General features: G+C 32.0%; 1 protein-coding gene across 1 annotated transcript; it reads right to left on the reverse strand.

The window, feature by feature from the left end:
- Nucleotides 1–7,717: 7,717 nt before the first annotated feature.
- On the reverse strand, nt 7,718–11,553 carry LOC133315573 (U-box domain-containing protein 13-like). Its single transcript, XM_061517209.1, has 4 exons — nt 11,081–11,553; nt 10,408–10,524; nt 9,667–10,122; nt 7,718–9,155 (listed from the first exon to the last, which is right to left on the reverse strand). The coding sequence occupies exons 1-4, from the start codon at nt 11,351–11,353 to the stop codon at nt 8,001–8,003; spliced, it is 2,001 nt and encodes a 666-aa protein (XP_061373193.1). The 5' UTR covers nt 11,354–11,553; the 3' UTR covers nt 7,718–8,000.
- Between the last annotated feature and the right edge of the window lie 4,327 nt (nt 11,554–15,880).

A 15,880-nucleotide genomic window follows, 5' to 3' on the forward strand; every position in this document is an offset into this window, starting at 1 on the left:
CACAGAACCAGACACGCAACCATGGAGAGAGCGCAGTCGTAACAGGGGAAACAAAGAAATCAGAGGGAGACACTACAAGCTTTGAAAATGAACACTATGACCCTAAGCTTCACGCAACCCCACTTTTAGCTGACAAAGCCTGCTCCTCGTCAAGTCCCCAGTTCCCACATTCAACGGCTAAGATACAAGCCCCTATGTCGATGCAATCCTCACCATCTGTTCATAGTGGATCACAGCTGGCAGCCAACGACTCTCAAAATCTAACGCATCAGATTGCATTGGTTTCAAACAAAGCAGCTCCACTGTCCAAAGTGCGCTCCACCTATCCTCCGCTATCAGCTACTCAATTGTTGCCACCCTTTAGCCCCACTGTTGGGCCACACGTTATGTTAGTTCCTTCACAGCAGCCCACGTTTGCTCCAAAACTCAGCCTTGAGGACAAGTCTATTGTGGGAGGGCTGAGTGATGTAACGGATTTAATGAAGAAAGAAGACCCACAACCCATGTCAACCATAAGCGGAAGAGTGACTAACAAACCATCCCACTTGAATGATTTTATTTTGGGCTGAGAATGCCATATAGCCCAATAGGAGGCACTCTTTTATTGTAATATTGTCTTTAATTACCACCGTTTAGACTTTCAGTCCACGTATCCATTAGTTGTATTACAAATAGCCTATGAGGCCAAGAAAAGGATAACAGAAAATTCAGCAATCTCTCTCTCTTGTCTCTCTCTCAACCCTATCTTCTCCTTGCTTTTACACTGATACAACGAACCCTGTTACAGTATCTTATTCCCCTCGCTCTGTACCACTCCATGTACTCATGGTTAGGTGACATGTACATGCTAGGTATGAAGTACATGCTAGGATCGGTAGGCTCTGGATCCAAGATGATGATGAATCAGCCATGACCCTAAACTATATAATATAAAACAACATTGAAATTAATCACATGTAACAACACATTTTATGTACAAATTAATTAATCAATGCCCTAATTTATTATCAAAAATATTAAGCATAAACCCTATGTTTTTACTACAATCGTAATTAATGAAATCATATTAATACGTAATACAGTAATTTATTGGTCAAATAATAATAATAAAACGTCGGACACAAATTAAAGCATACTGACATAATACTTAACCTTAAGTCACTAATAATTTCGTAAATATGTACTAATAATAACATCATACAAAATTTACGAAGTCACTATCACTATTTTCTAAATCACTACTTAATACGCTAAACCCCAATGCATAATTAAATATTAATATTAATAACTACGTAACAAAAAAAATTACTAAATCATTACAACATTCATAGCATGGTACAAAATTTCTAAGTGACTATCTTTATGTTCTAAGTCTCTAATATACGATAAATCCTAACATGTTCGCAAGGCAGCATTGTAATTTAAACGTATAAATAGCAGGTATTATGAACTTACCTAAGTTGGCATAGCTTCGTTACGAAAGTTCCCGCGTTCGGCCGGGAGCACAATCCGTGGTTAGAGAGAGGTGAAATGGTAAGAATGAGTAGTGAAATGGTAAAAATGGGAGTATTCACAGGGCATCATATTGTGCACTAAATGTGTAATTATTTCCAAAATTGTAATAAATGCGTAATTATTTAATTAAAAAGCATTAAATTAATTTTTTTGACAAAGTTTTTGAGGAAAATATTTTTAGTGTAACCGTCGCACTGAGTACTCACTGCGACTGTATTATTATAATTATGTATTTCGAGGAGTTATAATATCAAAATTATTTTTTTCTCTCTTTTCAAAAACTTACCTGACGTTGTGAGTAGGGGTGTAAATGGGCTAGGCCAGCCTACAGGGACCTAGGGCCTAGCCTATATTAGACCAGACTTGGCCTATTATAAGTAGTAAAATAAAATAGGTCTAGGTTTTTAAAAAAACTTATTTAGAAAACAGGCCATATGCTTTTTTTTGTACATATCAGGCTTATAAGCCTACAGGCCGACCTATATCATATTATTTATTTAAAATATAATAAATAAAATTATTATTTAGTAATTTTGAATAATAAAATAATATTATTTTAGTTATTCATTTAATTGTTGAGTGTTTAATTGGCTTAAACAGGCTAACAGGCCTAGGCCAAGGCTTTTATTCTTTGAATATAGGTCAGACCAGACTTGTAATTTGGAGCCTATACAGGCTAATAGGCCAGGCTATGTCCAATGTTTTTTACACAGACTTGATCTATTTAAGTCAAAGCCTAACCTAGCCTAACCCATTTACATCCCTAATTGTGAGAGAAAAAAAATAACTTTAATATTATAATTATTTACTCCCAAAATACATAATTATAATAGGAACGTGTGCGAGGGACACTGAAAACGCTCTCGTTCTGGTGAACCCTTTGAACAATATATGCTTTCAAGCATAATTGGTCAAACCTTCAAAGTTGATCGTTTATGAATATGGGGTGGCAAGACTCAAATTAAAGGGCCCTAAGATTTCCTTCCTTTGTCTTGCTTTCCTTTCCCATGCTTTATTGCCCTCTATCATTTGCATCTTCTTATTCCTTTTTTTTTTTTTAGTAGTTTTTATTCTTTTTCTCCTTCGTCTTCTTCTGCGTACTTCTATGTTCCTTTCCTTGTTATCAAAAAATAAAATAAAAATGCTTTCCCTTCCTCTCGTTTTTTTAGATGTGTGGGGACCTCCACTCATCAATGCAAGAGACCGTTGCCAACTTTAGATAGTCCGTTGCGTGGATATGGAAATGGTTCATAATCGATCATCGAACGTCAATAGGAGGTTTTATTTATTTATTTTTTTCTTATCACCTGTTATAATTAACTTTGTTAGAGTTGAATCGAAATCAAATCAGTTGTTATAAAATAATATCAATGAGAGCTATTAATTAATTTCGATCTATAATTATAAGAGATAGGAAGAAAAAATTATGATAAATATAATTTATTCCTTTAATCGATATATATATATATATATATATATATATATAATATTTTATTTTTTTATGTGACATAAGAATATATGTATATATATAGGGTTTTATTTTTCTTATGTGACATAAGAAAAAAAATTTCTCCTACTCTCATTTTAATTTTCGTGTTTTGTATTTTTTAAGTAAATTGGGTTACTCATATTGTTGGACAAAGTTATTTTATGTTGAACACTTACTGAATCATTGCCAGCCATTTTTTTATTGCGGAGCCTATATATTTGTCTCAGCTATATGAGAATTATTTCCATTAACATGAGATTAGTAACTCCTAGAGAGAAATTAATGTTTCTCATATTTTAGGAGATAATTTTATCTCCTACGTACTTAAAAGTGTGTGGGACCATATGAAGATAAAAGAGAAAACAAAATGGGTCTCACATACTTTTATGTATATGTAGAAGATAAAATTATCGCATACAATATAAGAAAAATTAAACCCATATATATATATATATATATATATATATATATATATATATATATATATATATATATATAATTCTTTAGCTAGTAAGAGTGAATCGAGGATTGAAACAAAATTATGTACCATGTCAACACTACTAGAAAAGTCCTTTTTTTACGGATTTTCTTTGTCAAAAACGGTGAAAATTTTGCCAAAAACAAAATTTTCAACGAAATTAAGGTCGTCGAATTTCTCTTCATTGATAACAAATCTTTCGATGAAATTAGAAATTGCGTCTAAATTTTTTGATGTAATTTTTTCAGTCAAAAAATTTCGACGGAATTTATTCCGTAGAAAGTTTTTGATGAAAAATCAATGGAATTTCTTCGAAAATTGTTGTAATGGTTTTCGACAAAAAAACATATTCTTTCGAAAGTGCTTGACGGAAAATCAATGAATTTTCGTCGAAAACTGATGTAAATATTTTCGACGGAAAACAAATTTTGTCCAAAAATTTTAGATATTTTTTTTTTTAAGTTTTTCTATACAAAATTAATACCAATTTTATGTACTGCACCTGATAAAAAAAAAAGAATAATTAAAGTAAATAACATATCAAAATCAATACATTAAATGCATAAAATTTAGGCTAAGTATTAAAAAAGACTTATATAATTAGTTAACGGTGTACAATAAATATATATTGTAATCTTAAAAATTTAACAAATAAAATTTAACATATCAATTCACAATGTGAAACTAACTTCATAATTCAACAAAATAATTTCCTCTCAACTTTTTTTGAACTTTATATCAATACACAATCTTTATATTCCAATACATACAATATTCAACTTCACCAAATACTCAAACCTAAGAGTGATAAGTTTTGCAGGCTTAGAATCAGAAGCTTAGTCTTCATACACATGGATAATGATTTTAAGTGTGTGAACTTGAAATATTCCACTTAGTCAAGGCTTTCCTTGACTTGAACCCTCCTTGGCTTTTTTCTCTGTCTCTGACTATCTTATCAGGAGCATTATCTTCCAATTTGAAACTGTCCACCGTGAGGAAAATGCCTGATTAATAAAACCATATCATAGTGAATCTCTAAATATTCTATTTTGGATGAAAATAACATAAATGTAATTTTATATTGAAATATTCAAATGTTAAAGCAATTTCAAATCCAAGTGAGGTACAAATATTCAATCATCCATTTTATTAATCTAAGGACACATGAACTGAAGACCATTAATAAACACGACACTTACGACATGCCAGTACTTATAAATATAATTTTTTTTATAAGGGTTTTCGACGGAATTATTTTTTCGTCGAAAATCACATAAATATAATGTTTTTATAAGCTTTTCGACGGAATTTATTTTTTGCTAAATATTTTCGACGGAATCTGATTTTCGTCGAAAAATTCATAAATACAATTTTTTTTATTTAATTTTTTATAAGGGTTTTCTACGGAATTAATTTTTCGTCAAAAATTTTCGACGAAAAACTAATTTCGTCGAAAACTTCAAAAATATAATTTCTTTTATGATTTATTTTTTATAAGTTTTTCGATGGAATTCATTTTTTTTCAAAAATTTTTGACGCAATCTATTTCCACAAAAAATTCATAAATTTATTTTTTTTATAAGGTTTTCGACAGAATTAATTTTCCATCAAAAATTTTCTACGAAAAATGAATTACGTCGAAGAATTCATAAATATAATTTCTTTTATGATTATTTTTTTATAAATTTTTCGACTGAATTCGTTTTCCATCGAAAATTTGAATTTTCATCGTAAAGTTTTTAAATATAATTTCTTTTAACATTTATTTTTTTTTGAAATTTTCAACAGAACCCGTTTTCGGTCAAAATATTTCGATGGAATATTATTTTTTGGAAAACTTCAATGAAATACATTTTTCATTGAAATTTTCATCTTTAATTTTGATGGAATATTTTCCATCGAAAATTGAGATTTTTTTAGTACCGTCACGAAATGCATGCAAATTTAACTAAGCACATGCGTATTGGCACTCCTATAATTTTTTTCCTCACCTTTTAGTTTTACGGTGTTTTTTTTTGAATTTTTTTTTGAAATGTTGATAAATTAAATTTTATTTATATTTATTTCACAAATAACTTTGTCCACTCGCCAAAACGGGTCATCTTTATTTGATTCTTCTATCTCTAAGTTTTTTTTTTATGCCGGTTCAACTTTTCAAAAAATAAAATAAAATTAGAACACATTATGCTTCTTCTTTTTTCGGTAAACGAACACATTATGCTTTATCATAATATAACAAGCACGTAAATGTACTCAAATTTTATCTTTCAAAAATTTAATTTGCATATAAAACTTATAAAGTATAAATTTATTTGAATTTTAAAAGCAAAAAAGTAATTAATACTTGAAAATTTCATGTATCCAACAATCACATGAAAACATTAAAGTAATTTAAAAAAGAAAACAACACTTCAAATATTAATTTATTCTGCTAGAAATTTGTCCTTCTCAATTTCGCTTCCTTCAATACACAAACTTGAAGAAAAGAAGGGGAAGAAGAATATATTTAATTTTTACTTACATAAAACTTATCTTACATTATAATGGCATAAAACTATGAACTCGTTATATGTACTATTGATAAAAAAAAAAAAAAAAACGGCAAGTAGATGAGTACGTAGGTACTTGTGGACTTTGACAAATAATTTATGATTTAGGTAATTCCGCTCTTTAACATCATTGATACATCTTATGTGATTCATTATTTTTTAAAAGTCATAATTTTTTTATATTTTTTCAAGTATGCAAAGTGTACTTGATCAATTTCAATAGATTTAATCAATTTCAATATATTGTTAAATCGTAATTTCACTAAAAGCTGATTCTATATAGTACAAAACTAAATAATGATCAAACTCTCATGGCACAGCTGGGCTCAAGTTTGAACCCGAGCCAAAAAATTATACATGTATTTATTTTTTTTTAATTTTAGTTAGTTCATATCATAATATATTAAAATTGGAGAATGATCTGTTTATAAATTTTTTTTACAAATTTTTGTAAATTATACTATATAAAGTACATAGTGTACTTCCGGAAGTACATAATATACTTTGTAAGAGTTTATAAACAAAAAAATTGTAAATATAACCCTCTCCATTTAAATTATATTAAATACAGAGCACCTGAGCAGGTAGTACAAGAAGAATTATAATTTTATTAAATATTTTTTAATTTTACTAGAAATATTTTTTTTATACAAGTGAAAATTGAACACATAACCTAATATAACTTACCAAAATCTCTTATAAAAAATATTTTAAATTTTAGATAAGGCCAAATTACAAATTGTAACCCGGGCCAATTTATAATTTTAACTCGGACGAAATTATTATTAATTATATAAAATAAATATAATTTGTTAAAATTTAAGTCAAGCGGAAACCACACTGAGAATGCATGTGGCACTGCTTAAATATCTTGATGAGTGCATTGTTGAAATGTCAACATCTGAGGGAGTAATGGAAAAGAGTATGTTTGAATGAATTATTTATAGTAGAATATATGTTAAAAGCATTAGTTTTAAAAAATAGGAAAGAATCTATTTACAATTTTTTTTTATAAATTTTTGCAAATTACAGTATGTACTCCCAGGGAGAATATAGTGTAATTTATAAGAGTTTGTAAATAAAAAGTTTGAAAATATAACCCTCCTCTTAAAAAATTTATCTAAGGAACAATGATTTATATACTTCACATTATATACTTCACAATATACCTGTAGGGGCTGTTGCAGCGAAAGCAACGACGTTCCTGTTTTAAAAATAAAAAAAAATAAAAATCATTTGAAAAAGCTAACTCCAACATAATGTGAATGTTTTTGACTCAAACAGAATTGTCTCTAGTCAAAGATATATATGGTTTATTCAAAAAAAAAAAAATCCCTAAAATAGGATTTGTGTTTGATTCATCCCAAAGTAAACCTTACAGACAAAAAGGTTAAAATCCCAAAACCCATCATGCTCATTACTCACCTAGTAACTGTAATATAAATATGTGAGCGTCCTAACTCCTAAACTTGTAAGTTGTTATGTTAAAGACATGCCGATGGTTTTATTCCCACTTACGTTGCACTTATTTTAACTTTTTTTTTCTTTAATTACAAGATTGGAGAAGGCAAAGATGGAACACTAAATCACTTTATCATGGAAACTCTAAAATTATGTCACCAATCAACTGTGACAAACACTTAATATGAATCAATTTCAGTTTTATAACATCAATGTTATGTGCTATGGTGCGAATACACGGAACATCTCTTCATTAAAATCTGAGGATGGATTAGAATAGTACATGTTACAATTGTACATTTTCCACGTCAGGCACACCTTGCTCAGTTTCTTCGATCTCTTCTTCCCCCTTTCAAAAGCTTTTTGCATTACATATCACACAAACAAACGAATGACTTAATGGAGAGTATGAAGGTGATCTTCCACCCTTTCCTCCAAACAGATGCTTCTTTCAACACTTAAAAGAACTAAAGAAACCAAACGAACAAAAGTGTAAAAAAAAAACATCTTAGGTATCATCTAAATCAGTGATGAAAGGTGGTTGGGTATCCTCGTTCTGAGCTTGAAGTTCAGTTTGTGTTTGAACTTCCTCCTCCTGCTGCTGCTCAAGGAGCCTGTTCATACGCTCTAGCAATTGTGCTGCCTTTCTTTTGCCTCTGTCTGTACCATTTTGAGCCAATTCCAACAATGGAGCCATCACCCCTAGATCTTGGGCCTGTGCTAGATATTGTTGATCTCCAGAAGAAAGATGCACTAAAACGGCAGCTGCGTTCTCTTTGTTCCTTGGGGATCCATTCCCAATAAAATCTACCAAAACCGGCAATGCCTCTGCAGCACCAATGGCAGCTTTCCCTTCAGGATGGCTAGCCAATATTGCCAAAATGGCCAATGCTTCATCCACCATTCCCCCACTAGGTTCTGTCAGCAGTCGCATCAGTGTTGGAATAACACCAGCTCTCACTGCCTTTCCCTTGTTACCCTGGTAAATGCACAAATTGAAGAGTGCTGTAGCAGCATCTTTCTTACCCCTTTGGGTACCCTCACTCAACAGTGTCACTAGCGGTGGTATGGCTCCTGAAGAGCCAATTGTGACCTTATTTTCATCTATAACTGAAAGGCTGAAAAGTGTTGCTGCTGCATTTTCCCGAGCTTCCATGCTTCCCTTCTTCAGCACATGAACTATACCTGGAACTGCTCCTGAGGAAACAATGCTTCCTTTGTTATTTTCATATATGGAAAGATTCAGAAGTGCTGTCACAGCATTCTCTTGAGTGCGAGAGTCAGGCACAGAAAGGAGACCAACAAGAAGAGGTATTGCGCCAGCTTCAGCGATAGCTACACGGTTATCTGCATTGCGCTTTGCAAGAAGGCGGATCTCACCTGCAGCTGATCTCTGGTCTTCGGGACTGCCAGACATGAGCTTTTGGAGAAGATTTTCAAACTTACTTCGCTCAGCTGGGGAACAGGCTGATGCTGATTTACTAGGTTGAGAGCTGCTGGGTCGTTTTGGTGGCTCTATGCCATTGGTTTCACACCATTGTGCTATGAGGCTTCGTAAGACATAGTTGGGTGTGAGAACAGTACTAGTGAGAGTCTGCTGTGTTTTTGGGCATGTCCCATGCCCTGCTTGCAACCACTTCTCAATGCAAGAACGCTCATAAGTCTGCAGATGAGAACAAGAGGTGTTTGAGAGGGTAACTTTACAGTTATAAGCAAACTGGCTATGAAGCAGGGGTAAAATGTCAATAGTGTGAACTGGAATCAGCATATAGCAATTATACTAACTTTCCAAATTCAACCAAGTTATATGTTCCACAAAAATCCATGAATATATAAAGCAATTGTACATGTTGCAACCTGTACAGCTTATGCGAAGCTCAATAGCCTCAGAGAATAAATTTGAAAATAAAGTAGGGTCCATCAATTTTGCTTTTGTGGTTTTCTTTTTCATAACACGACCACTTTCATGTTAGTAAAATGAGAGGATCCTCAACCAGAAATCAATTAGATATATTAACAAAATTGTGCCAGAGCATGGTGCCTTTTGCAGCAATTTTAAATTCAAGCAGACATAGAGCAAAGGTCACATCCTTCAATTTGTCAAGTCAAGAACGATAACTAATCGCACCCTATTTGAAACTTAGTTGTCAGAGAGTATCATAGAAGGCACATACCTGCCCTGTTGAAACAATGACAGGATCCTTCATCAATTCTAGCGAAATCGGACATCGAAAATCATCAGGGATAGCAAGGGCCTGATGATTCTTTTCATCTGTTCCTAGCGTGTAGACACTTAAGGAAAGGTCTTTTTGTTCAACATTATCATCCTTGTCTAGATTTTCTGTTTGCACATAATCCTTTATCTTCTTCAATAACATTGACATCTTCTCGATGCGTGCCCCTGGATCCCCACCACTTGCTGCAACCATCTCATGCAAAGCGAGTGATTCTTGTGTAAGTTCTGCTATTCCCATCAATTGCAATTTTTCAGCTACTCGACTTACAACAACTGGATCTGTAGCTGCATCACTGCTCTTGTTGTAAAGGCACAACATATCCTCATACAACTTGACATCTGGTTCATCAACCCTCCCTTTGGCTCTTCTGAACTGGGCAAGAACCAGCTCAACCTGAGACGATAGGAAGAATTAAACTAGATTATGTAAATAGCAAAAATATAGAGATAAAGAAGCTCCACAATGGTGCGGTGTCTATTCTATTCTCAATACCAAATTAGTTGAGGTTCAACAAATCGAAGTTTACTACTTAAAAAATGATATTGGCTGAGTCGCTGAGCAAGATCACCGTGTTGCACACGTTCAATAGCATTATAATATATATATAAAAAAGGCAAACCAAACCCCGGTGGACAAGGCTCCCCGACTTGTGAGAATAGGGGTGAAGGTGTATTATACCTGCTCCTTAACTTCATCTGATATGTCAAGTTTATCATAGGAAATTCCACCCAATGATTGTTCCAACTGAGCTGTCACCTCATAGAATTTATTCATAATTTGGTCCCTCTCAAGAACCTGTTAAAGGAAATAATACAAATGAATCAATATTTAAGGCAGAAGATTTCATGTTATTGGAAACATGTTTCCATAATGCTGTTTCTAGACATATAGTTCAAACCATAATCATAAGAGAGACTTCCAACGGAAACATAGCTCTGAGCAACCAAAGGTCAAAACAAGCATCTGAGAACGCCTCTTATGAAACAGTAAGTAATCTAAGGTTTCCATGTAGACATAAAAAAAAATACAATATTATTTGGATTTCAAATAGTACCAATATTATAAATTTTATTAAATTGCTTAATTTTGCATAAACCTGTATTAGTTGATCATTTCAAAGTCCTACAAGACATAAAAACTTTGGCAGCATGAACATCGTTTTTACAATAATTGATGTAACAAATCTGAACAGAATATAGGAATGCTTGAAACAATTAAGACACCATTAAAGGAAAATACCCTTCCCCTACCTCTGCAAAGCTCCACACAACAGAAATCCCCAAATTGCTATTGACTTACAAAAAATAATAATAAAATAATAATGATAAATAAATAATTGACGGGAACAAACCATGTAAATCTTGCTGCCTTCACTCCCGAATCTGAGTAGTTCCCTGGCGGATTCCAGAGCTTCCTTGAAGGCAAGCATAGCTTTTGAAGTGTCCTCAGAGATTGCCTCTTTCATGTCACTAATCTCCTCGAACATCGGCGTCAACAGCTTCAACCTCCTCGCCAAGTTACAGTACTGCTTCTTCACCGCAGGCCTGTAATCTGAGATGCTAGCTATCTCATTCAACAACTCGATCAATATCCCTGCGCTCTCATCCTCCATGGCTTCCTCCATATGCCACCGTTTTGCTCCGCCCGGCGGCGAATTAGCAGAGAAAAATCGCCGATTGCCTGAGATCGAGGTCGTTCGTCATACTTCTCCTCCGTCAACGACAAAAAAATTTCAGACACTGCGTTTTTAAGAGAGAGAAACACGCCAATGACTTTTCTAACTCTCTTTTTGTGGCGCGGCTCAAGCTGAGTGAACAAACTAATGCTCGGCTAGTGCGGCGCTCAGCGTGAGGGTGGGTTAATTCCGTTTAAAGAACTGCGGTAACTCTCGTTCCAGCGACTCTCCCATGGCGACGACTCTATCTGTCAAAGCAATTGACTGTCGATTTTATATTTGGGAGAATGAAAAAAAAAAAAAAAAAAAAGTAAATACGTTTTTGATGCCTAACAAAAAGATACGGTTCCCACTTTAGTCCCTTACAAAAATAAATTAATCAATTAGTCCCTAACAAATTTAAAGTGAACGCATTTTAGTCCTTTTCAGGGACTAATATGGATCTTTTTTGAATTTTGGAGAGACCACAATTAAAATGGGGACCGTTTTTTTTGTTAAAGACCAAAAATGACTAATTTTTGTTAGGGATTAATTGACTAATTTATTTTTGTAAAGGACTAAAGTGGGGACCGTTTTTTTTGTTAGAGACCAAAAATGATATTTACTTATGTTAATTTATATTCTGATATTTTGTTAGAGGTTTAGCTTCTGTAAGTGCCGTAATCAAATACTTGATAAGGAATCATAATCATACAAAAGATGAAAGTATTAAATGAGAGAAATCATAATCATACACATGTCGTTATTGTAGGTAAAACAGCTGCAGTAATGATTTTACCATTTTGTTAATGGGAAAAATGTGTATCATTTTAAAAGGTTATAAAATTATATCATTTTAAGTGAGAGAAAGAGATAAATAAAAAAAAGAGTGGACAAAAAAAAATAAAAATATGGGTATCACCTCCTTCTGAGAATGAAATGACATAAATTGTGTCATTTAAAGGGTCAAACATTTTTTCCTTTGTTAATTGTATACAAACTATTGAATAATATAATTTAAGAGTTAATTAATCAATCTTTATAGTTTTCATACCATATCAATTGACGATGGGTATCGGTATAAATGATCTAGGGCCTAGGTGGCTTGTTAGGGTCTATAGCTTACTTTGCTTTTGCCTGAGCTTGACTTGATCTATTTTAAAAAGGAAAAAAAATTAAAATATTATATTTTTAATAATTAATTACGAATATATTACAGTTTAGAAATTATATACGAATCTATTGCAGTCATTCACGTCCAAATTATGCGTGACTATTCACGCCCAAATTAAGCGTGACTCCCAAGGAATTCACGCCTAAATTAGGCGTGACTCGTCTGGTGTTGACACGTGGCACAAAAAATTAATAGTTTAACCGTAAAACTTTATAAGGTCATAACTTTTGACTCGGGTATCCGAACGAGATAATTCTTTTTTTGATTCCACATAAATTTTCGATATATACGCAATGACATCTCATTTGATATATTTTATCTCTCATAAACACAATTCAAATTTGCAACAATGATACTATAAAGATGGCACCAAAGTGGATTAACTCATCTATAAATAAGATGGCACCAAATTTTCTATTAAATACAAAACGCAATCAGCTCCTATTAAATACAAAACGCAATCAACTCCTATAACATTAAATTCAAAATTCAAATAACCTCCAGCAAATTTGTTTGAATTGGCGACAATCTGTAACCAACTCATAAAATTACAACGCAATCCGCTCCTATTAAATACAAAACACAATCAACTCTTATGAATACAAAATGCAATCAACTTATTGAAGGTTATTTGAATTTTGAATTTTGAATTTAATGTTATAGTAACATTATTGGGCGTTAATGAGTGCAATATATTCGTAATTAGGTTCAAAACGACAACTTATTCGTAATTAATTATTAAAATATATACAAATTTATATAATATTCTACCAAGTGTTTATAATATTTATTTAATTATTTTTTTTATTAATACATATTTTTCAAATTTATTTTTGAGTTTAAATCACAAATTAAATCTTTATTTTGTTTTTCTTATTAATAATAATTTTTTAATTTTTTTTGGTAATACACTATATAATACAATTATTGCAAATTTGAATTGTGTTTGTGAGAGATAAAATATATCAAATGATGTGTCATTGCGTAGATTTTGAAAAGTTATGTGGAATCAAAAAAAGAATTACCTCGTTCGGATATCCGAGTTAAAAGTTATAGCTTTCCAAAGTTTTACGGTTCGTAAGTTGGCTTTTTTTGCCACGTGTCAACACCAGATGATTCACGCCTAAATTAGGCGTGAATGCCATGGGAATCACGCCTAATTTGGGCGTGAATAGTCACGCCTAATTTGGGCGTAAATGACTGCAATAGATTCGTAGATAATTTCCAAACAATTATGTATTCGTAATTATTTATTAAAATAGTAATATTTTTTTTTTTTTTAAATAGTACAGGCTGAGTTCATTAAAAGACTTATTTAGAAATCATGTCACAAGTCAATTTTAGCAAGTTGGTCCTTTAATCCTTCAGGCTCGCCTTGTATTTTTAATAAATAATATTTTATTTTACTTTTAATAGATAATATTTTATTATTTTTTAATATATTATTATATTATTATTTTTTAATAAAATAATACCTTGTAATTTTTTAATAAAAAAATATCTTTTAATTTTTTAATTTTTGCAATATTCTCTCTCACTTGGTGTCGTCATCACTCTTTTCTCTTCCATTCTTCGCCAAATTTTCCTACTTTTCTATCCTTTTTTGAACTTCTCATCCCTTCTAAATCATCTTTCATTCACCATCGATTCTCAAGACTTTCTTATGTAAGATGAGCCAACATCACATGCTACCAATTTGCTTAAACAAAGGTGCCTTAATCGATCAAGACATTCAAATTACAATTCTACTCCTTTTGGTGGTGTCGATGAAGAAAAAAAGTCAATAAAATATAAATCTCTTAATAAAGTTTTATGATATTGTTGAACAATTTATTTTTTAACTTTTGGCTTTTGTCATCGTCACGATTATCATTTTTGTTTAGTGGAATTTTTTAATCAATGAGTGAGTGAGTGAATATATATATATATATATATATATATATATATATATATATATATATACGGCAAAATTATTTTTGCAGCCGCTTTACGTACAACAATGACAGGTGTATGGTTATGATTTCCCACATTTAATGTTTTCATCCCTTGTATGATTATGATTCCCGGCATTTAATGTTTTCAAGTATATATATATGGCAAGTATTTAATTGTTGCACGTACAACAGCTACAAAAATGTAAACATATATATATATATATATATATATATATATATATATATATATATAATTAAGCATTCTATTTTCTTTGTCGTTTTTTGTTTTTGATTTCTAGCAGCATAGTTATATTGTAAAAATTTTAGTGTTATGTGCATAGAAAAGAAATATATTCCATCTAGTTAAACATACAAAAGAATAAAAAATTATTTTAACCTATATTTTACGGTGTAACAGCCCGTTGTACACCGGTATTGTTAACATTAATTATGATATTAAGTGCAGTTACAATCACAACAATTTATTTATAAAAATGCGAATAAACTTTTTCTATTATTACGCGAGTATTTAAAACAATAAAAAGCGTAATAATTAAAAGTTGTGACCATAACTGTAAACTCTTGCGGAATACTTGTTTAAACTATTTTTATATCTTATTTTACTCAATACAAGACACTAAGGGGTTCCCATAAACTCACTTAGCTAATTTATCGATTTTACGTTTTCCACCTATCTGAACATGGTTCGGTTATTATTTTTCTGCGGACATACCGCACAAAACCAGTCCTTCATCTTTAGCTATCTTTTTTTCTTACTTAAATACCTTTCCAATGAGCCATCACATGAGTCATTTCGATCTCGTTTGCTCCGGATATCGCCGTTTGAAGTTGAACAAGCAAAGCTGCCAGCCAACCCCAAAACAGCTCCAAACATCCCTCACTCCACGAATTACTGCAGAAAATCCACTCAACCAATTGCTCTCAAATTTTTATTAAACAAACTAGACACCTCAATCTTCAATTTGATATATCATACACTTAATTTGACCAAGAAATGAAGCAGGAATAAATTTCCCAAAACCGGTCCAGAACTGCCACAAGTGCAGTGAGCAATTGGGCAGTCTTCACTCTCTGAATTCCCCAGGCCGGCGCTCAACCCATAATTCTCTCAAATTTTACCACAAGATAGAGGACATCTCAATCTTCAAAATGGCATATGGAAAATCCCTATCGGATCTCTGTGGAGGGAGATATGCTCTCCGGAAGTTCTCCTAAATTCTGCCAATTCTACAGAAAATTCGCTAGATTTTCCTTTATTTTTACAAAAATCCCAAAGTTTGCAAATGCTTTCTAATACCTCAAATGTACCTAATAACCAATGGGTGGCACACACAAGGACCAACAATGTCTTGGGGCACTTACAACCCA

Source organism: Gastrolobium bilobum, unplaced genomic scaffold, assembly GCF_033153095.1.
Source record: "Gastrolobium bilobum isolate Gb01-03AN ecotype WA unplaced genomic scaffold, APGP_CSIRO_Gbil_v1 utg1559, whole genome shotgun sequence".
NCBI classification, from domain to species: domain Eukaryota; kingdom Viridiplantae; phylum Streptophyta; class Magnoliopsida; order Fabales; family Fabaceae; genus Gastrolobium; species Gastrolobium bilobum.